Here is a 27,418-nt window from a genome sequence, read left to right as displayed (position 1 = left end):
AAAGGAAGTACACTCTTTAAAAAGAAGAAAAAAATTTACAAATAAGAAGTTATTACTTAAAGTAAAATAACATAATGAAGTAGTAACGTTTGACATCATATGTTTACATTGTATTATGTTACAATTTTTTTTTTAGAAATTATTGAAGTTTCAATTTTTATTCAGGATAGGTATTTATAACTCTTTTTTCAATTAAAATCCTACTTATATTGTTCTTTAGCAAAATTGGTTTATTGTTGTGATGACTTCGTATACGTATTGAAAAACAATAGTGTAAAAGAATTAAGTTCAAAGGTTCTATACTAAGAATCTTTTCTTATAAAAATTAGAGTTATGTATAAAATTATAACTTTCACGTATCATATACTTGTTTCTTAATTTATGTGCATCAAAAGTAGTAGATTTAAGACAAACGGGTTTTGAAAGAAAAAAAATTATGAGTGAATGCAAAAAAGTATAGACAAACTATTATTACTATATAAATTAATGGTTACTTTTTTCCCATTACACTGAAAATCGGGGAGTTTTGTTTTTCCGTGTTTTATAAAGATAATGGTAATGGCGACTACAGTTTTTATTATTTTTTTACTACTTGATTTTTAATAAACATTTGTGATCAAATCATGTAATACGATAACACGTATTATTTGAAAACTCAATGTAAGAAAAAAATACTACAAACAAAAACAAGTAAACGTGCCACAAATTTTGTTCTTTTAATATTTTTACTAAGTAATAACATTATAATGTTTCTTGAATTCGTTGCTACTAAGTATTGAATCGATCTATTTGCCTTCTGGGTGGTGTGGAAAAAATATCTTATTATTTCTCAACAGGAGCCCAAACCCCCCTCTGCCAAAAATTGTATTATGCCCAAAAAATTTGTTTTAAGTTTCAAATTTAGACTTTAAATTCTAGTTTTACTGACCGAGTTGCACCTATCCCTTTTCAACTCTGTAAAACCATTATGACACCCACAATCTGGGAATCACTCAAAAATTACTTGTTCTCTGCAAAAGATCCACCTCTACCCTTAATTCTATTGTGCCAAAAAAATCAATTTTTTGCTACAAATTGAGATTTTACATTTAAGTTTGACTTGATAAGTGGCGCCAGTCAATTTATAATTACGTGAATTCAAGATGGTGCCCACAATTCAGAAGTTGCTGAAAAATAATTTTTTTTAAATGGGAGACTCTCTCTGTCCTACATACTATCGTTTTACAAAAATTAACTTTGGGCTTGAAATTTAGGTTCTAAATTCTAGTTTTATTTACCAAATGGCACAAATTAATTTCTGATTCTGTAAAACCAATATGGCACCCACAATCTGGGACTCACTCAAAAATTACTCGTTTTCTGCAAAGGATCTTTCTCTACCCTAAATTCGGTTGTGTCAAAAAAATTCTACTTTGGGCTCAAAATTTGAGCTTTGACTTTAGGTTTTATTTGCCAAGTGTTGCCAGTCAATTTATTATTACGTAAATTCAATATGGTGCCCACGATTTGGAAGTTGCTAAAAAATAATTTATTTCAAATAGGAGGTTCCCTCTGTTTTAAATATTATTGTGTTCAAGAAATTAAATTTTGTATTAAAATTTATGATTGTCGCTTAAGTCTTATTGGCTGAGTGGCGTCTATCAGTTATTGATTCCAAAAATCCAATATGGCACCAGCAATCCGAAAATCGTAAAAAATGACTATTAAAGTTAGTTATGCTTGAGTTACTTTATCTTAACAAAAATTGACTTACGAAAATAATTTACTAGCATGGTAGCAGTTTAGATACACGATTGCTGAAACGTTATTTTTTTTATTTACTAGAAAATGTTTGACAAAAAGCTTTTTTCTGGTTCAAGTATCCTATTAATTAAATCAAATTCATTTAATTATTTCATTGAAATACCTAAACCAAAGACAAATTGTTTGTCATGCGTTTTATGATAAATAAAAAAATTAATGTTTTCGCATTCATGTACCTTAACTGCCATCACGCTGATACTACACTCTTAATTAGTGACGTTCCATCTCTGCTGATCGTCCACTACTGTACTTTGAGTTTCTTTTGCCAGAGTCAAAACCTTATATTTATGCAATATTTTAAGTTCCTGTTGACGTACTGCAAAGTATACTTACGAAGTAATGCACTTAAATGTTGTACGATATTTATTCGTTGTTTACAATCTGAGAATGATTCCAACGTATCGATTTTTAAGTAATAATATTCTGTGTGAAAAAAAACGATAACAAAAATGTTTCGCGCCTAATATTGTAGTAAATTTTGAACATTTGATAGTTTATTCTGTGAAACATTAATGTTTACTACACTTTTATTCATATTAAACTATAGGTGCTGCGATAATGAGCTTAATATCTGATTTATAAGCTCAAAACATTTTTCTAGAAATTAATTTGTGAACAAACTTTAGTTTAAATATTTCATGAAAGTGACAAATAATACAATTGAAAACACAACCTTAGTCATATTTTTAAATCTGTATCTATGCAAATAAAGTATTTCACCTTGATAGATGTTTTAATCCAGATAAATATTCTGGGATACCGAGACATAGAGGAAAAAAATTTGAGAAATGTTTCACAGAACTGGAAGCGTACTTCTCCAAACCTATCTGATACAGATAAAATTTTTTCTGACTGCCAACTATAACTTAGTTGCTTTACTTTCGAGTCATGTTTAAATTCAAGAATATAATCGCCTTATCAGAATTTAGTAAATACCTCTCAAGATGATTTTTCAAGAAGTGATATTTCTCACAACGGAAGTTGTGCTACAAGTTGTGAAGTGAATGATAAAAGTATTTTATCAGAGAGAGAAAGTGACGTAGATGATATGTTAAAAGATCTGAAATCACAATTATCTTTTTTACCAGTAAATCACCAACTCAGAACTCGTATTTTAACAATTGCTCCTGAAAAACAAAGCGTCCAAAAAGTAGCAACAGAATTCCTATGTACTTGGCAACTTGCAAAGAAAGCCAAAGATCTAAGAGATTTGAGAGGTATACTGGCAGATTGCACGGAAAAGAAAGGTCGTTCTTTAAGTGCAGAAACTGTGAATAAAGTCCAAGGACTTTACTTGAATGATGAGAACAGCAGAATTATGCCAAGAGAAAAAGATGTAGTTTCTGTCAAAACAGAAGAAGTCCAATGTCATGAGCAAAATCGTCTTCTATTTGGTGATTTGAAAGGCGTTTATAATGTGTATGCTTATAATTTACCGAATTATTCTATTTTAATTTTAGCCTGTTTGCAAAATTATGACCACCACATTGTATACTCACAGGCTCTAGTAGGACGCACTGTGTATGCGTTTGTACGTTCCATGAGAATGTCAAGGTAATGCTTAATGCTCTTAACGTTGGAAAATTTACTAAAAAGTGGAAAAGATCTTTAAATGATTATAAACAGCTACTTGTGAAACATTGACAGAAAATTTCTCATTTAGACTTGCAGCAAATGCTCAAAAACAGATGATTTTGCAAAATATTTATTGGAGTTATTGATAGAAAAAAATGTCGACAATATTCAATTTAGTACGTGGACGTTAACGAATAGAGCTACGCTTCATTCTCAAATTCTTTTATCACAAGTTTTTATAGAGCAGCTATGTAAGAAGATAACAATTTAAAGGCCCCATTTGCTCATTGTAAAACAAAAGTCGCAGTTCGTAAAACAAAAAAAAAAAAAAATTTATAGATTTATAGAAAGGAAAAATTATTGTTGTTGATTTCTCAAAAAAAAAAGTTTGTGACACAAAACGCTTCTCAAGCATTTTTTTTTCATCATATGCACTATATTTTTTTTCCACTAGTTTGTTACTTCACAAAAAACAGTGGTATACAACACAGAGTTTTTATTTTTCTATCAGAAGGTACGCAACATGACACAGTGGCTGTGTACATTATGCAAGCCGTCTTGGTTCTCTACTTACGTGATAATCTGCATGCTAAAAAATTAATTTATTTCAGTGACGGCGTGAAGCAACACTTTAAAAAAAAATTTTTAATGATAAACCTTATAAATCATGAACGAGATTTCGATATTAAAGCAGAATGGCCTACTCATGCAACTGCGCATGAAAACGCTGCATCAGATGGAGTTGGAGTGATTTTTAAAAGAGAAGCTGCTAGATGTTATCTGTTAAGTAAGCCCACAGAAGCAATCTTATCAGCAATAAAAGTTTGTAACTGTGCGAAGAAAAAAATGGTTAGTATAAAAGTTTTTCGTTATACTCCAGCAGACTATTTAAAATATCAAAAACTCTTAAAACCACGATTTGGCAAAGCTCATGCTGTCCCAGACATATCTAAAAGTCATAGTTTTACAATCGAAAAAGAAGAAATTTTATTAGTTAAGAGATATTCGAACGCTCCAAGTGGTAATGAATTGACATACAATTTGTCATATATTGCCATTTGAATTGGATAAAAACCTTTTTTATGTATCATGTACATTTTTCTGCAGTTCACATGGCCTGTTGGAATATTCTATGAGCGATACATGAATGAATACAAAACGTTATTGAATACTATAAAAATTAAATCTTAGAAGTGTTAATTTATTTCTGTAAGTTATTTATAGTTTAAAAGCTACATTGTGTCTACGGTTATTAAAATTAGACTATCACAAGCCCTCCAATGCATGAATCACTAGCTTCAACAAAAGCTTATCGCGCTAGGTATGAGGTAATATGTCACTTTAAATGGACTCGTTCGACACCATACAGTACTATTTAATCCAAAACAAGCTCTAATTAATATTTAATAATGTTTAATAATAAAAAATAGATGCCAAACTTTTTTTACATATACTTGACAGTCCAAACAAATATTTTTACTCAAATAGCTACGTTTGTCTTAATACAAGTGGAACAACAGAAAACTTATTTATTATTGATTTACCCTATAACCTGAAAAATACAGATTTTCAATACTTTTACAAGAGTTCATGACTTTCATATAACTATTGACTCCTTTATGAATTAGCTATTACACAAATTTTTATTGTAATAATTTGTACTCAACGAACCTAAGTACTCTACACAAAGAAAATGCAAGATTATGAACGGAAATTTATAATTTTTATCGGTACTTTTTAACATCCATACTAATCTATTATTTAGTAAATCACCATTTTTATAATTAATTAGGAATCGCTGTTTTTTAAAAAAATTCATAAAGCAGTATTCCGATTATTCACTGGAACTTTAAATTATTTGGGAAGGTCTTGACCACCGTATGGTGTCAGAAATTTTATTAATTGTATTTTGTTTAATTTATTACTTATTAGAAAGCCTAGAGGCCACTAACTCCAAAAGTTTTGATCATGTCCGTGAGTTATTAATCATTTGGTGGTCAATTCAAAAACAGTTCAAGTCAGTCATTTTGAATTAATCTTTTTTTTTTTATTTGGTTGTGAGCAGAGAGCACATTTTTCCTTAGTAACCATTTTTACATTATTTAATGGGCTTGATTAATTTGGTTTGTGACTTTTTTTGTATTTTATTAAAAGTAAATTCAATTTTCTAAATATTTTTTGGGAGTTAGAAAACACATCAAATAACTAAAAGAAAAGTTTGTAACAAGATTATTTACTTAATCATTCAAAATCAATAATGTTTAGTTTAGATAAAGTAACTTAAACTTAGCTTACTTTAATATTCACTTTTTGCAATTTTTGGATTGCTAGCACCATATTCGATTTTGGAAGCAATAACTGATAGATGACACTTAGCTAATAGGACTTAAGGGACAATCATTACCTTTGAGACCAATTTCGGTTTTTTAAACACGATAATATGTAGGACGGAGGGAATCTCCCGTAAAAAAAATGATTTTTAAGCAACTTCGAGAGTGTGGGTGCCATATTAAATTTATTTAATCATAAATTAACTGGAACCACTTAGGAAAGAAAACTTTAAATTAAAACCTGAGTTTTGAGCCTAAGCTTAAATTTTTTTGACACAATTGAATTTGGGGTCGACGGGGGATCATTCGCAAAAAACGAGTAATTTTTAAGTAATTCCCAGATTGTGGATGACCTGTTAGTTTTACAAAATAGAAAATGGATAGGCGCTACTCTTTAAATGAAACTAGAATTTTAAACCTAAATTTAAAGCCCACAATTATTTTTTTTGATGCAGTAAAACTTTTCACTGAGGGGGTTCTCCCGTTGGGAAAGAATGACCCATATGTATGTATATATATCCACGCCCTTTTAAAAAGGATAAAATTTTATTAGTTTTCACCTTATTTTTCTTGGGTTAAATTCTGCTTAGCCCCTCCTTCTGCCCCCTAACCACTTTTTTAATTTTATAACCCATTAACAGTGTAACCTAATTTAATTTTGTTTAACCCACCCTACTTCATCCCCTGCTTGATTTTATAGCCAATAACATTATATTCAAATACAATTTTTAAGATCTCCCTTCTGCCACGCTTTAGCTGCATCTTTAAGATAAAATAATATCAGTTAACAGGTTACTTTTAGTTATATGACTTCTTGCTCCTCTCCCTTATGCACTTCTCACCGTAATAAGGAAGCTCGTGAGTATTCTCACAATTTTTAAGCCGATCGTCTAAGAAACATTTTAATATTTGATTAAGCCCTTTTCAGCCACTGTCTACCACTCTTATTTTTGGCTCATATTGTTTAGTACATTTTTATTCTCCTTTTATGGTAGTGTTATGGTGCGCTAATTTTTTTCTGAAATCATCGATAAGTTTAATAATTTCACTATTTCATATGTAGTCACCAAGTAGCATATGTGAAGGAATAAAACTCTTTAGTTTTTTGTTACTTCAAGTAATTTTAGCAGACATTTTATCATTTACATCTTTAGAAGTAATTATTTCGTTATCAGAATGCTACATTTTACGTAATAAGCATGCAGTAGCTCACATTTTTGGAATTTTATTGTACAAACATAAGCTTGTATATTCCAAAAAATATAATTACACGTTACATTGTCTAAAATTAATTATAATTCCGTATGAAATAACCGATTACTTACATTTGGTGTATATTTAAAATTTTTTTTTTTTCTTCTTAAAGTTAGACAGAATCGTTTTTTATTCTTTCTATTTAGGACTGCATGTTATTGTAATAAATAATTCTGGTCCACCGCATTTTTTAATTATAGCCATAGCATCATTTGAAAATTTTGCAAATAACGTGGTCCTTTAACATATGTTGAAGGCAATGTATAAAGGTCTTTAATTTTTTTTTTTTTTAATTTCCTAACGTATTGGACGCACTATCTGTCACTGCATCTAAAAAACTCTTCCAACATTTATTTCTTTGTTTTTAAAAAAATATTATTTACATAGTTTAGTCTACTATTTTCAATCATAACGTATTTATGTTAGAAAGTTTCAGTTAATCTTTTGACAAAAAATAAATAACAATTGTTTATATTTAGTCTTTACTATAATCTGGATTAATAATATTGAGTCTAATCAGTATTATTACTTTTGTTATTATTATAATCATAACTGTTATTATTATTACTGTTGCTATTATTTTTATTATTATTATTACTATTATTGTCATAATTATCATTATTATTATTATTATTATTATTATTATTATTATTATTAATATTATTATCATTATTATTACTATCAAAACAATGTTAAGAGTAATAAGTACTCCATCCTAAATGGTCGAATGGAAATATCAATGAAAATACCAATGGATCAACAAAATAAGAGCGCTTATTACAATAACTTTTTTTTAATAGTTTTTTGTGACATTCTTAGGATAGACAAACCCATTTAAACTTTCTGGTAATCATAAATCTGAAACGATAATTGCTTCACATTTGGCAGTTAAGGATTCACTGTAGGTAGTATTTTTTTCCTTTTTCTTAAAAAAACCATTTTATAACCAGGAATTTTGTTTTTATGTAAGCAATATAATTTAAATATATACAGTTTTTAGCTACAAAGTCTTGTTTTCTATTATAAAAATCAGCAATTTTATGTGGTTTTTAAGCAGGTTATTGTTTTTATTCAAATTTAATCCTTGTTTAATAGATGCTAAATTTTTATAAGTATGTAATTAATCATGCCTAATTATTTTGTCCTTATCTAATTTAAGAGCATAGGATACAAAATAAAAAATTTACCCTCGAATTTTCTTTACAAACAGACTTACTGTTTTGATCTATTTCAATACTTATGTAATATGCAAAACAAGAAACGTTACTATAATATAAGATAAGCATTCTAAAAGTTTTATCCTAAAAGAAAAGGTTCTTTAGTTTTTTGTTATATTTACTAAGAGAACTTAAAAAAATTTAGCAATCATCACAACAACAACCTTTTTTACGTTTTTCTTTTCAGGACATTACTGAACAACACTTACATTTGTATTTCATTTTACTATAGCAAAAAGGCTCTATTTCTAATCTATTATTATTTATTGCACTAATACGATTACAATTCTTATTACTATAATTTTTATAATTTTTTTTTTTTTTTTCTTTCTTATCAAATGTAGAATGTCTTAAATTTCTCATTTAATTTAGAGTTCTAAAAGTCATTTAAGAAAATATATTGAAATTAATGTTACCAGAAAATAATATACTTAATTTCGAATGACTAGAATAGTTATTAAAAAGTTTATTGCTACTTGAATATCCTAATGTTCTTTTAATGTACCCGTAAAACATCTTTGCAAAATATAAAATTTCAATTGCAGTGGCAAAAATTTCACTTTGTGACATGAGATTAAAATAATTTTTTCTAAATATTACATTTCCGAAGTAATCATTACCAAACATAAGGTTTTTATAATGTAGCTACTTGTTGACAATATGTTTTACTATTATTCATCTTAATTGTATGAAATAATAATAATAATTTTACAAAAATATTGAAAATTTTTTGAATACTTGTTTTCGTCACTTAGAGTTACAATTTTATTGAAATGAGCTTCTAATTTGTTAATTTTATAGGAGTTGTCGTTTTAACTATCATTGCTTCTTCTATTTTTATTTTTAAGTAGTTAATTATTCAACTTGAATTATTGTTAGTATTAGAATTTTAATACTTTTGTTTTTCGTTATGACTTCAATAAAAGTTATTTGTAAAAGTAAAGTCAGTTTTACATTATTTGTAAAATTTCCAAATACTTTCATACATTATTTTTATTTAAAAATACTTATATATTAACTTAGTAAAATTTCACAAAATATTTCCTTTTACTATTTCATATTTTCTTGATTTTGAAGAGCAAAGGAAAAAAATAAAGTATTTAACTTGTTTTTATACAGAAGGGGTTGGCCCGTCAATCGCATGGGAGGACTAAGCTCTACTAGTATTTATATCCTTTTTTGATATAGTTTTTTGTACAAAAAGTGAGTCTCAGCTCCCTTGTTCTCTCTCAGCTCTCCTTTACCTTTCCCTTAATTGATATAGTTATTATCTCGGTTTTACGTGTTTTTTGATACTACTTTAGTTGATTCCTCCAAGCTGTAACCGTGACTAATCCAGGCAATCAGAACAACCTACTTGCGCCCACTCAAGCTCCCAGACCAAAGTACACGCCACCACGGTTTTGGCCAAGCAGCCTAGCAGCGTGGCTTATCTCAGTGGAGTCGGCCTTTAAAATCCATGGCGTAATGGATAATAAAAACAGGTATGATCTGGTCACCACCACCTTGGACCCCTCCACAGTGTCAGACCTTCTTGATACCCTGTCCAACCCTCTGAAAGCCGAACTCTATGAAACTCTTAAAGAGTCCATTATAACAAAGCTGATGGATTATCAGAAGGAACAGCTGAATCAGATTTTTAACAAGCTTCAACTGGATGACAAGAGGCCCTTTCAGCTCCTTTTCTCGATGCGAACCCAAGCCGCCAAAAAGGTCTCAAAGGATGTGCTGAAGGTTAAATGGCTGTATTTTCTACCTCCTCCAGTCTCTTGCACTCTCAAGGTCTTAAAAACTCCTCCTCTTGAGAACCCAGGGGCAATAGTGGATGAACTCATAGAGTCCAAACCATCTGTTTTCTTTGTCAACAACACTTCTCGCCCATCCTTGTCTGGTTTTCTGGCACCCTCAGATTCAGGCCTGTCATCAATCTCTCATACGGATAGCAGCTTCATACGTTAAGTCACAGCTCTGACTTTTCAAGTAAGTCAGCTCAGTGCTTCTATGAAAGGTCATTGTAATTCACAGTGGAAGAGCAGATTCAGGTCCAGATCCAGGAGCAGACAAGCTGATGGGGCTTGTACTCATGTCAATAGTGTTTGTTGATACCACTACATAATTGGTACCCAGGCCCGTCATTGTATTGACCCATGTTTTTTCTCTACGAGTCAGGGAAACTAGCTACCCTGCCTCACCCTCTGCAGACAAGTAAGGTAGGACGGCCATATCAGGACATGGTTAACGTCTGCACATCTTTGCCAGAGCTTTTAAGGTCAACTTCTTAGTTGACTCAGGCTCCGAGGTCTTCTTTATACCCAATAGTGTGTTCAAGACTTCCAGGGTGGAGTAGAAGCTAACCTTGTGTATGGCCAACCACTTGGATATTGCAACTTACAATACTGACCATATAACAGTGAATTTGGGCCTACACAGACCGTTTAAATGGTCCTTTATAGTGGAAGACGTGTCTTTAACCATCATTGGTGCTGATATGCTCCATGCCATAGCACTTCTGGTTGACGTCAGAGGCAGAACGCTGCTTGTTCCAGTTAACAAATTGCCTAAAGCCTGCTTTCTTCGGAAACCTGCCCTCTACAATATCTTAGCTGTACATAACTCAACACGTGGATCCCACAGTGAGGTCTGAGAGGAGCTACGGTAAAAGTGTAGTTTAGCCCACCCTTTGAAAAGTTAGCTGCAGTTATGTTAGTCCTGCCAGTACAAAGAACGGCGGCAAATTCAAAATAAATTCGGTTAAGTGTTATAAAATAAACGCGTAAACTGCGGGACATTGAAATAATTCAAATACGTTTTAAAATAACGTATTTGTCCTGAAAAGGACAGATTGTTTATAAAAATATGCTGTTTATTTTGAAGAAGCTTGAGATGATGTAGTAGATGAATAGATGGAAGCAACATCTCTCGTGTATGCCTCAAAGATACATGGTTCATCGGCTCTTATACGAAGATACATAAACTGCGCTAAGTAAGAATCAAAATGACTTTTGCTTCTATTAGCTGCAGGAAATATCCTCTTGACAGCAGTCTACATACCTTCGATCGTATTCGTGCAAGCGTTCGTCTCTTTGTCTTAAAATGTTACCCAATGATTCACTGATAAATGTTGATACCCTTCTTTTTCCAATCGATCATACGACTTCCAACAGTCACTCATGATTGTCGTTCCAGGTCGAATATACTTTGTGATAAGAGGTACCAATGTATCAGCAGATCTATCAGCAAAAGACAAAAGAAAGCATTTGTTGCTGCCTCTTTCCTCTCCACCAAATACTCACTGATCTTCAACACGCTTGTTTCGATTATATTTGCGTTTACCGAACATAGACTTATCTATCTCGACGATTTTACCTTCACCCCCGATTTGTTCCGAAGAGGAGTTTAAAAATAATATCAACGCATACCTCCCAACAAAAATTACACCAATCAATACATGGTTTATTGAATATATTAAGTTATTTCATTGTGTGTTGTGGAGAGACCTTATTACACCACATATACGTCAGTTGTAATATTTTATGGATCGAGAGGTGGGAGCCTTCAAACCACATACCAGTTTGCACGGACTTCGTAGACTTGCACTTGCGGCATCGCCAGGTATACTTGTCTGAGATGTTTTTTTCAGCTTAATACATTTCAGTGTCACACTCAGAACACATCGTGGATAAAGGCAATAAACCACTGGTCTGACAATCAACGATAGCTTGTAAAGGTGTTTGCGTCACTTCTTTTACAAACAAATCAAATAAAATTACCATTATCACGAGAAAATATTTAAAAAACCAAAGACACGAAATAAACGAGGCAAACGCTATTAAAACAATACAGCAATAAGCAAGTTCCAACTTGAAATATAAGACCACAATTCAAATGCGCGAGTGTTAAAAAAGGGCGGTTTATTCAAATTTCAATTATAAAAAAAAAGAACGACTCTTAATACATTAGGAGGGGGTCTTCGTCCCCCCCTTGCCTACACCCACCCACTTACCCACCACGATATAAATATACATATATATGCCATGCATATATATGCACAACATATATATGCATAGCACAAGCCAAGGTACATGTGATCTATACAACACGTTTTTGAATCTCCCGCCACTAGGCAATGAGTATTTTGGAACGTGCAATTGGCAGCATTGTGTTAGCTCTCAGCCAACTTCTCAACGCGTGGGCTAAACTACACATCCACCGGAGCTGCTTTAAGTCTTAAGTGACATCACGGTTCAGGGAAACTCAGCAGCCTTCCCACCTGAGTTGCCTGTCCAGCACATTATACAAACAAATTGGCCACCTATGCAGGAGCGATTCTGCAGGCTCATCGGTCACCAGATAGCTGCAGCCAAGAGAGAGATTAAGGCTCTCCCTAATCAAGGCGTTCTCCAATAGTTCTCCCGTCGAAAAGTTAGCCCGATCCACCTGCTCAACGGTAGTTGGTGCCTTGTGAGAGACTACAGACGTCTTCATGCAGTCACGGTCCCCAACTTCTATTCGCCGCCCATCGTAGAAGACCTGCTGCAGGAGGCACGTAGACGTGTGTTCTCCACTATCAACCTGCGTAAGGCGTTTTACCAGATCACCATCAACGCTCCGGGTGCCAGAGGACTTCTTCATCACGACGAGTCATGTAGCAGCCAGCTCAGATTCTTATGTAGACAAATTACGCACCAAGACTCAGGCCATTAAATCTGTGCCCACTGCTTACCACACAGATGACATCAAGCCCTTCTTTGATAAGGACCTGAAGACATGCTCACATATCTTCAGAATAATTGACTTGGTGAGACGTACTTTGGCTCCTCTATACTCTGTTCCGTACAGGATAGTTAGAAAAATCAATGACAAGATCTATCTCATCGACTTTAGGGGATCAGGGATTACAGTGTCCACTGACTCTCTGAAGCCAGCTCATTTGGACACAACCACTCTGAGGAACAATCAAGCAGTATCTCCTTTTACTCCCACAGTACGAAAGTAAGCAGCACCTTCTGCTGCAACAACACTATCAAAACCATTATTGTCATCGTCAAAGTAGCAAGGCCCAACTTATCAAAGTCCAGCAGTCGTCTCAGGGTCTCCAGCCTCTACACCACAGCCCATTCGACGCATCTCGTTTTTTCTGCCCAGAGCAGAAGCCATAAGCCCTAAGTAGACTCAATCTTCTACTATATAATATTGTAACTTAGTAACATTTGAATAATTTTTTTCTAATCCATGTATACATTTTCTAAAGATAACATTCTTGATTTACTGATGTTCTTACAGAATTGAGAAAAAGGTGTAAACAAATAGACAATTAAGCTTTTGGAACAATGATTGATCTGTTTATTAACCATTGTGGCATTTAATACGTCATTTTAACTTATCTGTTCTTGTAAAGCCCTTCCTACAATTTTGAAAAATCTTTTTTTCATGTTTTTGATGAGTTAATGTATGAATGTTTAAATAAAACAATATTTTATTATTACTATAAGCAATTAGATTAATTTTCGTTACTATCTTTTTTTTATGTTTGACCAAATTTTTTTTTTTTATAAAAACAATTCCGCAGCTTCCACAAAAAAAGCACATATATGCAGAGTAACACAACAATGGAGAGCCGTTGTACGCAAAGTTTGTCAGAATAGCTAAAACTTGTTGTTTGCATTAGGATTAAAAATAATGTGGTACCCTGGTCAGTGGGAGCAGTAAGAAACTTAAAGAAAAATCGGTGCCATTCAAACCACATCATTTTAAGATACCTTGAACTAATTAAGATAAAAAAAAATCTGTAACGATCGTCTTAACGATATAGACTGAGCCTGATGAGGTTGGCGTTAAGACCAACGAAGCGTTGCTCAAACTAACACCTGACTTTGGAGTTTTTATTCTCACTCTTAAATTAGCTCTTACTGATCGTGTACTTATGCACTAAATCTAAAGAAATCATAATTAAAATAAAATTGGTTTTATTTTGAAAAAATACACAAAAGCATGGAAACTGCAGTAAATTTAAATTATAGGCGTCCCAAGGTTCACACAATGGACACGATGGGTGCCCATAAATTTACATACATTTCATCTCCATTGGGTTGGGGGTGGGTGCGCAGAGCACGCAGGGTGCACTAGCCCAACTAGTATATATATTTATACATATGTATATATATATATATATATATATATATATATATATATATATATATATATATATATATATACGATTGATGATGACAAAATGGCATAAATTCAACATGGTCTCAATTTCTTGGCTTGGAGCTGAAACTGTCTCTGCCTACACTGCAGTGGCAATCTTAAGTGTCACTGCTTACGAATTGTATTGTAAGTCCTGAATGCCTACTTATAATAATAAATGTCTTGTTTTAAAACATAAATAACATTAACAAAAAAATTAATCAAATAAACAGTTACATGACAAAATTTTTTTTATAATAAGTTAGAGGATGTTAAGTACAATTATTGGTTATGCGACTTTATTGTATGCTTATAAATAAGAAAGCCAGTGCCTTCACTCTAGATGGTTTGAAAATTTACGTTTTAAACTGCAAATAGCTCCTCCAACCTTTCCGCATTATGCATATCCCTGAAGTAATATTAGTGTAACTGTGAATTATATAAAGCAACTTACTCTCGGGCATAGTATGTAGACTAATTACTGTCGTATACCCATATTTAATGTGAATTATCTGCGAAGTAAGACAAAAATTTCGATAATTAGGATTATATCAATGTATTAGAAATGCTTACTTTTTAAACTTAAAATTACATTTATCTTGCAAATAATAATCTTATATGGTATTTAGAAAATAATTTACAACCTTACATTTAAAAAGTTAAGTAAAATCTAAAACTTCAAAGTTTAAAAATAATAAATAGAACTAACAAGAAGAAGCCTACTACTCTGATTTATTTCATTGATTCAATTATATTAGATAAACAAAAATACTATTTTCATCAAGCTTTAAAGTACTTTTTTAATACGGCAATGGATCTTATACGTGTAGAAGTTTTAACTAACTATTAAGTTTTATGAAGTGAATAGAACCCATATAAAATACCTATGAATAAAGCAAGAAGGTTAGGTAAGTTTAACTTATTAACTTAATATTTTAAATAATTTCTAATGCTTTTACACACTGGCGATAAATAAAATTGTTTCTAATAAATCTCTTGCCTTGAAAGTTCTCAAGTCAAACCATAAAAATGGTGAACTATTTTTTGGGACTAAACTTTGTATGACACTTGTATGATAACACTGTTAAGTATTCATACATTAACAAAATCAAACTAAGTAATATTAATTTTTGCCCTAACTTTTCCATATATTTTTGACATAGCAAGGCGTTAATGTGTTTGATTTAAGGTTTGCATAAACTCCCAGTCAAATTAATATTACTTAGTGTAATTTTGTTTAAGTAAGTGTACTGAAGAGTATTATAATACGAGTATTACACATAATATATGTTGCACTACAACAAAAAAATTATCGTTTTCACAGTTTTATTTTAAAACTTGTCATGGCTACATATTTGTTAGAAAGAATACTATTTTTTGCCAGTGTATAAAGGCTCTAGTAATTTCTTGCAAAACATGAACTCAACACATTAAACTTACTAACAATTTTCGTTTTGTTAATATAGCTCTCCAGGAAAATACCATTTTTTAATGTTTATTTTAAAAACTGTATAACATTAGATATCGCTCACATTAGAAGGTACTAGACATAGTATGATAAAATTAGCAAAAAAAGCACGATTTTTTTCGAAAAATTTCTTCTAACGCGTAAAGAACCTGGGTGGTAGTAAAGCGATTTTCGAACAAAAATAGTTTTAGACTTTAAATTGTGTTAGCCACCCAAAAAAATGGTAATAGTGGCTAAAACTGGTTTTTCGCGTCTGGACAAAAACTGGAGCGTTGGACAAAAAGTAATATGGGTAATAAAGGTGCGCAATTTGAAGGCCAAAGAAAATAAGCTCCCGTAGGATAAAATCGGTCTAGCCATTTTGTCACAATTTGAAAAAAGTGCTACGTACGGCCTTTTTTTTAAAACCTCTTAGTCGCAGTTCTTTCAATATGAAGACTTAAAAATAAAGTACAAGGTGTATCTTGTTTCCCTCAACATACACACCATACTTCTAGACGATCGGTTGTAAACTTTTTGCAAACCACTGCAAGAAGCAAAAAATGGTACCAAAACGTCGTTTCGTTCGACATCTCAGAAGTATGCAAAAATTCAATGCCTAAAACCGCCAATTTTTGTGGATGCAGTGGCGTGGCGAAGGGCCACTGTAGGCGATGCCCCCTTTTTGCATCATAGCTCTGGGGTGTGAGAGCGGCTCGCCACGCCACTGTATCCATGGAAAATTGCCGGTTTTCGACATCGAATTTTTTCGTACTTTTAGAATATCAAACGGGACAAAGTTTTGGTAGGTTGTAGACTAACTCTCTACAAGTATAATGCCATTTGAAGAATGGCAATGTGTTGAAAAACTAGCCACGTCTAACTTTTTTGCAGAGGGACCATTTTTTGCTTCTTACAGCGATTTTCAACAAGTTTACAACCAATCGTCTTGAGATTTAGTGTGTATGTTGAGGAAGACAAGATACACCTTGTATTTAAATTTAAAGTCTTAATGATAAAATGAAGACGAATAATAAATTAAAAAAAAAAACAGTCCTACGTAGAACTTTTTTCAAATTGCGAGAAAACGGCTGGACCAATTTCATTCCACGGGAGCTTATTTTCTTCATCTTGAAACTGCGCATCTTTTTTACCACTATAACTTTTTTGTCAAACTCTTCAGTTTTTTCTAGACGTGAAAAACTATTTTTGGCCACTATTACCATTTTTTTGAGCCGTTAGCTGATACAAGTGAAAGTCTAAAACTATTTAGATTTATTATAAAACCATTTTACTACCACCTTGACTTTTTTCGCATAAGAAGAAATTTTTTAAATTGAAAAGCTAATTCTGTCATACTAATAGAAACGAAGTATGTACAACATAGTTACGCTAATCTATAATAGTCCTACTAAAATTTGCCACTCAAAGTTTCTCGTGTAAGGATATTTTGAATGGATTTTACTACTACAACTTAAGGAATTGATTATTAACAAACGATTACTAACTACGCAAATTGCTGAGTTAAATGAGGCTTGGGCTGAAAGGTTGTTATTCAGGGCACTCCAGAAAATAATGAGAGTTTCCTATCCCATTGATAAGATTATGCTGATGCTTTTACAGCCGTGTAATACGATTTATTGTTAATGGCTGAAGTAATAAAAAAATAATGTAATTTAAAGCTAGCAATAAATTTATTTGTTACAAATTCTTATTTGGATACTAAAATTGAAGTGTTCACTTTTACGGTGCATGAAATTCAGGGCTAGGATGAAAGAATATAGATGTTTTCTAGATGTAAATTTTCATTCATATTTAAAATTTGCCACCGAGTAGATATCCTACCCTAACAACGCCACATCTTCTCTGCTGTTATTTACATGGCTGAGTAAATTAATACGTACATACATATAGGACTTTAATTTACTACATGTATTTTTTTTTATATTATTGATTGTAAATAGAAAGATTTCACCATCTGAAAGTTATGTACCTGCCTCCTTTCCTTTTCTAAGTCATCGTTATTCATTACTATCATCTGTGAATCTGCTTACCACGGCAAATGTTATTATATCAGTTGCCTACTTATATGATATCCCACTGATTAAGTCATAGTCTTGAACCTAAGCCCTCCAGGTGAGAAGCAAGCACTCTCTACCATCTTAGTCACTGAGAACTCCCAACTTGGTGGCCTACTATTTACTGTAAAATTAATACCTCAGCCGATATCACACTGTCGGTGGCTCTGCTTCATTTTAAGAGCACGTCTATTCCAATTACAAACAATATGAATTTAGCTTGTAACTAACGTAGCCAAAAGACCATTTCTTAAATACTGTACCTGGAAAAATCTTGTTATTAACATTTTGAGATGCCCGTGGCTTGTTTTTCATGTTATAACGACTTTTTTACCAAAATTTTTTAGTTAAACTGTAAAATAGGATTGAAGAGACTAATTGCAACAAAACACATAAGGCATACTAGCAAAAATACTTTTTTTTTCATCTTTGAAAACTCAAGTGTGCAAATCTAAAGTAAATAGTAGTGTGGTCGCCAAGGCTTTGTCTTCATTCTCAAACTTATCTTGTCACGCTCCCGCACATGTTAGTTGCGTATTGAAATTAAATAATAATACATCCACTTCCTGAACTTTTCACTGTTTTAACTTAAATCTTATGTAGTTGTTAAAATCATAGATGTTATTTATCTTATCACAGTTATTTTGTGGACTACAAACACGTTTGAGTTACAAACTATTAGCAAACCACAGCCACACTACTTTTAATTAATAAATAATAATTTTTTTACACTATTTGTTCATAGAACAGTTACATTATTTTTATTATTGTTAAAAAAAGTAAAAATTTAATCGAGCATTTTACAACAAAGGAGAAGCATAATGGAAGATTATTATTTTCAGGAATTTTTGAGAAGACATGATTCTACATCATGGCTTTGTCGCAAAGTTCATAGTGCAGATAATCTTCTATCAGCTGTAAGTGACCAACAATATATAGATCTGCTAGGTAGAACCAGCAGAGATGAAGATCAAAAGATATATTTCAAGCTTACACAAAGAAGTAGTAAAGAAAATGATATTACAGAAACTAAAAGAACTGATTTCTACAATGCTATAAACGAAAGCTCTTTGCCTTTTCAGCGTTTTTCTAGGTATGCTTAATTTATTTAATAAGTTATTGTTACAATTTGACTCTTAACTTTAATTAATTGGAGAGGGCTTTGGATACATTCCACAAATTTTTATACGCCATAAAACCATCAGATGTCTCACTGTCCTATCTGATTAGTTTTGCTTACAAGTGAATAAAATATAATTAGTTTTAAGTTTAAATTCGTGTTATATACACAGAAACCAATTACAACAATGACCAGAGGAATGGATTTACATAAAGATGTATGAATAATATTAAGTGTGTTCTATGTCTGAAAAGGTATCGTAAGTCATCTGGGATTAGTTCTTTCATTATAAATAACATTTTTTTTTATTATTGTACATACATGTCAAATACTCTCTGTCTATAGCCCCTTAAAATTTTCTTTCTACATCGATTTACTAAACATTTAATGCATGTATTGTGTCTGTGTATCTATTTGTTGTTATTCTTACCTTTTTTTCCTTAAACATTTTGTCATACATCCAATGTTTGAATTAACTTAAAGATTGTCTGAAACGGCCGTAACTGCACTAACTATCTAACAAAGTAGCTAACTAGTTATCTGCTCATAATGAGTGGCAGTATACTACTAAGCTGAAGTCTTCCTACAGTACTAGATAAAAGAATTTAGCCAAAGACTTTCAGGTTTGTAATTGTTAACTAAGATAAAAGTTAAAAAACATGCTCAACATATATCTTGGTAGCTAGCTCTTCTCGTATTCCAACTTCTATAGAAGTCACGAAGTACAAATTCAAAAAAGTTGAAAAACGTTGCAGTTCCTTGGTTAATAAAGTTAATTCAATAAGCACTAAATCAGTCGACTCTAATTATTTTTTCTGATAATGTAATTTTATTTCATATTTATCATCCATTCAACTATAACTAACTTTGGTTAATGTTTCTTATACGAGTTGTGAAACACACGAGTCAACCGTTCCACGGCCAACTCTAATTTCTAAGAAATAATACCTGTTATGATGCTTATGGTGTAGTTTATATAGCTGTTGTATATGCTGGAAGGACAAGATGATACTAACGAAAAGACTAGAGACAATGTGCGCACAATCGATTATATTCACTATGCGCTTTTTCGGTAATGTTCTTATTGACATTTAATTTCGGTTTGAAGTCTTGTGAAGAAAGATAGTTAAAGTGTTCTCCATTAACAAAATACTTTTAAATTTTTATAAAAAAGACGTATTAAAGTTGCAAGTAGTCACAAATAATAGAGACATGGCGGTTACAGTAGCAGCTGTGTCCAAAGTGACTGCAAGAGGGGATTTGTAGTAGTAACAACAGTGGGGACCATAGCTAAGGTAAAAGCTTACTTTCGAAGTTAGGCTTCAACTTAGTTTATTAGTGTAAATAGCAAGAGTTCAGATACTGTTGGCAATTGTTACGGAAACAGTGGTCAAGAGAAGAAAGAAAGATAAAGAGAGAGCAAATTTGATGCGTGCATGTGGCAGCTGCTGAGTTCTCTTAGGATAACGATCTTTCCACTGGTTCAAGACCACGAAAGTAGCCAACGGAAAACATAAAAAAAGTGAGAAAGCAAGGAAGTTGAGAGAAGCTAGATGACAAATGACACGCTTTATGATTTCAAGCACCACTTTGCTAGGTTCGGATTCACGGACGTTTGGCCAGAAGATAAAGCTAGTAAGAGAGAAATAGAGAGAGAAATTAAATATGTGTGTAGATGTGACGAGAAAGAGTTTGAGAGATAGTGGAGTGCATTCATACCAAAAGACTGCCATTGATTACGTGCTTTACCAGGCTTGTAAAAATAAGGAAAAGGGAAAAAAATATTAAGAGGACAGGTCAGCAAGATTTAGGTAGAGGATGAGAAAGAAGAAAAGTAGCTGCAAATTGTGTGGGCAGATAGTGTAGCGTAGAAAGTTATCAAAAATGTAGCAAAGTAGTGTAGAGCAACGGAAAAAAAGATAGCTTCAAGAAAAAGAATAGAGAGAGAGAGAGAGAAAGAGAAAGAGAGAGAGAAAAAGAGAGAGAGAGAGAGAAAAGAACAGAGTATTTAAAAGCGGTGCAAAGCATTTGACAAAGTAAAAAAAAGGGTGAGAAAGAAATTAAGAGAGGGCTAGTAGAGTAAAGTTGTTGGTGGGGCAGAGCACTTATACGTATATTAGTATTGGTAACAAGGATAGGTATGCAATAAGATAGGAGGTCCTCCTGCTTAAGTATACTTTAATGTAGTGGGCCTGCGCTCATGGCTTGCACAGAGCAAAGTAAAGTCATTGCAGCAGTATCTTAACGTGGTATCATTATTAAGTCTTAAGTTATTTGTTTTCCCTATGAAATAGGAAAAGTCCAGGATGAACTTCCCTTCTAGAAGTAAAATTCATAAGTGTATAAGAGACATTGAAAATACGTACAAGAAGAATAACTGTCAATACTGTTATTGTATTCTCCTAATTGCTAGGTGCGAAAGCAGTCTCACATAATGTGATTGTTATCATGAAAATTTGAATATAAGAAAAAGAAAAATTTTGTTTAGGCAATCAATGCAGTCAAGTAATATTATTGCTTTGTATTAAATGAATAAGAAAAGATTTGTCTTGTTTATTTTGTGGTAAGCTAGATATTTAAGACTGCTTAAACGGCAGAAATTGAATGTTAAAGTTCTTAAGCTGTCTTAGCATTCAAAGTTTGTGCTAAGTACTTCACAAGTAAACTAAAATAATTATTAAGAAACTAAACTTACACATAGTTTTTAAAATATTGTAAGTGTAATAAGTTCTATCTCGTTTTATTTTGTATAGTTTGATTAAGGGTCAATCTTTTACACTGCTTATCCTTATCTTTAATGCTAAGTCTCTAACTTCTTAAACTTTTCTTTTTTTAAATTATACACATCATTTGTACAAGATCCGTCTTAAGAATTCTTTACAAATTCCCAAGTCATTATTCCTACTGAAGACCATTTTCCTCACGATCGACTGAAAAACGTCCTAGCTGGTTTAAAGTTGTATCATAGAATCTCTTGTACACATGATTTTCAAGATCAAACCAACTGTTTGAAATGACATAACTACTCTATTAACAAACATTTCAGCCATTTCTGTTTCATGATAGTTTAAAGAAAAAAACATTCACTAATAGTCTTTGTTAAGCGATGACTCGCGTTAATTAACAGATAAGTTTTTTACTTTATTCCATTTTATATTATACTCATTTACTTAATAATTTTATTTTAAGACTCTTAAAAAAGTCATACTTAACGAAAGACGTTAGCTATCAACGCTGACTATGTACTCTGTCGCTCTTGAAACCGTCAAGCCACAACCGAAGTGAACTGCAAAGTCCAGACACATGAAGACAGAAAGTACTGGCTCCATAGCATGTAAGACATAGGAGTTTTAAACAAAGCTTCAGGCAAGATGTACTTTTTTACGCCGCGTTTTAGTAAGTAATTTTTCATTGCTCAGTAAGTGTGGTTCTTAGTTCATTAATTTAATTTACGGAAACAATATAAAAATCTTAAGAAACCTGTTAAAATTACAATTGTTATGTAAAAATTAAAGTATAAGTACAACAAAATTGTATAGAGTGCCTCATTGAATAAATTAATAATATATAGTTGTAATACTTTTTCTCGGTGTTAAGCATTTGAGATTTCAAGCTATATACGTGTTTTATAAAAATAATTTTTAAGCTACCTAACCTCAATAGTTTTAATTTACAGAGAGTTAGATGTAAGAGGCTGTTTATCAAGAGATATTTTGCTTATTGTTCGTAGAATGATCCAGTTTTCTTACAGCATTTTCATCTAAAACAACGTATTTTAGAGAACTAGAATAAAAGAAGAGCTGCTGTATTAAAAGCCAAGCCCACACCTCGTTGTAACCACGATGTAGCGTTTATTGACTTCGCCTATAAAGCTTCTGCAAGCAGCAAATGAAAAATTTCAGATTTAGTTTTTTTGCTAACTTTTAAGCTTTACAAGCCTGTATTTTACTATTTTTTAGTTTGTAACGCTTTAATCCGTTGAACTATCAAATAAAAAGATATAGGTCTTGCAACGATATACAAATAGAAACTTGTATAACTTCAAAATTTGTAAGTATGATAGAATAAGAAAAGAGTTTTTTTGCAAAAGCTTCGACTGCAAAATCAATAAAAGCACCTTTTTAGCCAGAAGGTGGTCTAAGTTTGATCCCCAGCCTAAACAGATCTTTTTTTTTCGATCAGTTAATTTGAATATGACAGTTTCTAACAAAATCATTTTTTTTTTATAGAAACGTGCTAGAGAAATGGATAAAATTAAAAATAAATGGCACAAAATGTGATGGTAAAAAGCGTAACATTTCACTTTCTGTTTTCTTACACTATTAAAACGTAATGGCATTAAAAGTATCCTGATATAAACGTGTATGGCTTAAAAATCATAAACACATTGTTGATCTGGGAAAATGGCAGCTTGCGGAGAATTGGCTAGAAAAATTAGTTACACATTTACTTGGCAAGGAAAAAGCCTGGATTTAAACCCCGATTCAAACAAGTCTCTTTTTTCACCTCTGTTAATTTTAATTTCACTGACTTACCCTTAGGGGCTATTCTTTAACTACACAAGGGCTTAGGAAGAGGTGGGTGAGAAATTACTACATGCCATTACGTTGGTAGGGGGAGAGGGTAAAAGAATTTCTGACGTATTATAGTTATTATATACGTTATTCTGAGTACATTCTGAAGCTTATGTATACTTTAAACTTATCACTTACTTGCAACTCAAATTGAACGTAATACTGTCTCAGAAACTAAGTTTGTTATCGAGTTGAACTTGTGAACGAGCTTTAGAATGCTCCAACTATTATGTATTAAGACTTTCCTGGCCATGCGCTTGTAACGCAGTTTCCATTTTGCAGTCTGATAAATATTTTGCATCTAACAACTATTAAGGGTAGAACAAAAAATGGAAGAGTTTTTTCCACTTTCTACTGATTGGCTCTAAAATTATTTGGGACCGTTAGTTGTTTTTGTTGACAATAATTGAATGTTGATATTTTCCTTTACTTCTTCCAAAAAATACGATTTATATGAATTATCACTTTTTGAAGTGCACTCTGCAATGTACAGTGATGCTGTATGAAAGCAAGTTATGGTTCTGGGTGAAATATGTATTTTGTAAATTGTATTTCAATCAAATATAATATTTACTTTTATTACCTTAAAAAATTTCACCCATTTAAGTATTGTCAAAGACATCCTTATTTTTTCAACAGATTTCAAAACTTATAAGTAAATTTGTCAGTAAATTTTTTTTACGTCTCAACCTGACCTTGAATACTTTTAATAGAGAACTTGCATGTTCGTCGGTTTATTTTTTTTCAATAGCTGAAAAAGCCCCGAGTAAACTTGCCAGACAGTTTTTTTTAGGCTCTGAAATATATACAATAGCTTATAGAAATTCCTTACCTCACGTAAAGTGATGTCACGTGATCATGACGTAGAAATTCCTGACTTATGTTGGTACGTTCGTTCAATAATGATGACCTTTAAAATCGAATAAACTTATATTATAGAGAGCAGACACTACCTGTGTTGCCTGCTTATTTATCTGAATAATTTGATACAAGGTATAAATAAGGTTATACGTACAAATGTCAACTAACAAATGATTGGAAAATGAACGAAAAAGAAGTTGATTCTAATTTTAACTGATACAAGTACTGTTTTGTGCCAAGATGTACAAATACTACAGCGAAGAATTAATCAATAATTATTTTAGTTGTACCAACCAACCTGTTGAAAAGAAAAGTTAGTGCGATGCTGTAAGTTATCCAGAAAAAAATTGAAAAAAATTAGTCACTGTTTTAAGGATCACTTTGATGTATGCATGCAAGCACAAGTATTTTAAAAGAATTATTTAATTTTCTGATTATCCATAGTTGCAGTGTAATTAAACCTTTTCTAAAAACTAAGTTGCAAAATTATTTACAATACTTTATGTTACAGTAAATTTGTAAAAACTTGAATTTATCCAATATGCTGAAACACGAAAAAACCTTTAAGTTCTCTTGCAACGCATTTACATACTTTCATAGCACTCGTTGGAATAAATAAAATTTAACATCATATCTAAATCTACTATTGGCAGACTTTTGGATGTTCATTCTAATAAATCGTGGATTAATGGTAATTTAGTACTGATGCGCCAAGTATCAACAACTCACTCAGTAAACAAAAACACGTCTGTTGTTTGCTTCAAAAAAAGGGTATTTTAATGAAGAACAACGACATCTCAAAGCAAAAGCTGACGTTATTAATCGCCCGTCACGTAAGCCTTAAAAATTCAGAAGTTCTTACGTCACTGTCACGTTATATCAATTTGAATGAGAGTTTGAATGACATGCTTGAAAAATATTTAATTTCTTGATCCATGCACTATTTATTAATGATATTCTAACTTATACATGTTTCATTGACATTATGTGAGCGATATAAAGTATAAGTTGACTGAATTCTGCTGCGTGCAAATTCTCTATTAATAATAATCAATTAGTAATTATGATGACCTCTTCATGTGGTCACTTAGTTGTGTTATTTTATTATTAAAAATTATAATGACCGTAACAGTTAATGTAGCATATGATTCTACTTGAACTGTCACTTTAGGAATATAAAAATCCCTCGTAATGTTTCTCATACTATCTTAAAAGTGGCGGCTTTTGCTGCACTCTTTTTTTAACCTGCCAACTTCTGCCTCCATTGACTTCTTGTTACAGGCTAGCAGTTACGTGCTTTTAATAGTATAGGTATAGTATACTAACATATCATGCCAGTACAGTTGTCTTTTTGTATGCGGTAAATGTGAAACTTGATTGCACACAACAAAGAAAATTTTAATGGCGTTGTACCATGATTTATACAAGGCATTTTCAAAAGGTTGTGTCAGTGGACTGAGAAAACAAAGAACTGTACAAAAGTGTAACACACACTGAAAAGATTTAAAGACTAAATTTGTGGATACAGAACTAAACGAAGCTATTAATATGAAGATTTTATAGCTGAAGGCTGAGATAAAGACAACGCAGTCAAATTTTTTTCACTTCTCTATCTACGTTGTAATATTTTCTTTATTATTGTGAGTCATATTGCATCACAGTTGTTACAGATTAAAATTTAATTTAATCTCAAACTTTCCTGTATGAGTTTTTTAGTGCGTTCACACTATTAGTTTTTGATAGCAGTTTAATTCAAACAAATTTTTTCTTAGGCTTCTTCTTCAAAGAACACTAGTGATAATGAGCCTTGTACTCTCCCTCAATTATCTTCGCATTATTTGGTAACATGTCGCAGGAGCCAGGAAATATCGATATGTCTTGATGTTATTTTTGAAAGCTTAGGAGAAGATTGGGACAATAGTCAACTGGAAAATGTACTCAAACGCAAGGCGCAGGACGTCACACGACCAAAGATTAATGCGTTACAGGGTCTACTATCATCTTCTTTGTCAGCAAGAGACGTACCATTAGATATAGATGTAGACCATGACATAAAAAAGTCGTAAGGAGCTTTAAAAGCTGCAGCAGGTTTAAAAAATAAGGAAAAAAATTTTCCATATCAGGCCAAATATCGAGAAAAACTTAATATCTGCTACTTCTTATTCGAATATTAAGAAAACAAGGCTTGGGTGTCAATCGGGACTACTGCTGTCAAAGAGCAGCGGTCTCTTGCTGTGCACATTGAATACAGCGTACAGCTTTCAAATCATGACTTTATTGTTGGAGAAAGACATAACCTTTCATTTTCAGTGTACGCTGAAATTTGTAGCAAGCAATGGAGATCGCAATAATGTTATATATAGTGGTCTGACGTTTGTCATGGTTTAAAGTGAAAACCACGTTCAGTCTACTGTGTCAACTCATTATTACGATTTTAATACACTATTTAAGGAGCCTAACTTCTTAGAAATACTGAAAACTGATAAAGGTAAAGTCAAGCTAATAATGATTTTGACTGTAGATGGGGGTCCTAATAGAAATCCAAGATATGTTTCTGATAAGTTTTAACACATAATGAAAATAAACCTTAGTTCGCTCTTTTTACACTGATTCCCAGAAACAATCGCCGTTGCTGATCAACATTTTAAGACTCATAATTTAGTTGCTATATTTGAGGTGACAAATACTTCAGAACGCAGTGCTTCTTATTGTGTTAAGCATAGAATGGAATTATTAAGCAAGTAGCTAATGGAAGTTATTCTATCACGAATGTAGATGCACAAGGAAAAACATTCGATCCAGAACTCCAGCTGAAAAATTTTCAAGCAGCTGGTGAAGCTTTAGCGAGTCCTTGCAGCAAGTAAGTCGTAGATACTTTCTCTGTAACTGTACGATACGAGAGTCCAGAAGCCGAAGCAGAAATGACTAAGCCTGTTAATGCAGTGTGGTACACTATTTATGTTAGAAAGC

The 27,418-nt window shown here is 32.1% G+C and overlaps 1 protein-coding gene across 1 annotated transcript in view; it reads left to right on the top strand.

Annotated features, from left to right (window-relative positions):
• Positions 1 to 26,514, top strand: part of LOC149373255 (uncharacterized) — an 830,764-nt gene extending 804,250 nt beyond the window's left edge. The window contains exons 6-7 of the mRNA XM_089597573.1: positions 18,736 to 18,810; positions 26,221 to 26,514. Coding sequence (XP_089453699.1) covers positions 18,736 to 18,810; positions 26,221 to 26,514 — 369 coding nt within the window. The remainder of the gene's footprint in view (positions 1 to 18,735; positions 18,811 to 26,220) is intronic.
• Positions 26,515 to 27,418: the final 904 nt, after the last annotated feature.

The sequence above is a fragment of the Copidosoma floridanum genome, unplaced genomic scaffold (genome assembly GCF_036245765.1).
Source record: "Copidosoma floridanum isolate Cflo_tuat_1 unplaced genomic scaffold, Cflo_Japanese_pri ptg000034l, whole genome shotgun sequence".
NCBI classification, from domain to species: Eukaryota; Metazoa; Arthropoda; class Insecta; order Hymenoptera; family Encyrtidae; genus Copidosoma; species Copidosoma floridanum.
The sequence above is the reverse complement of the archived record's forward strand: the minus strand, read 5'-3'. Positions and strand labels throughout refer to the sequence as shown.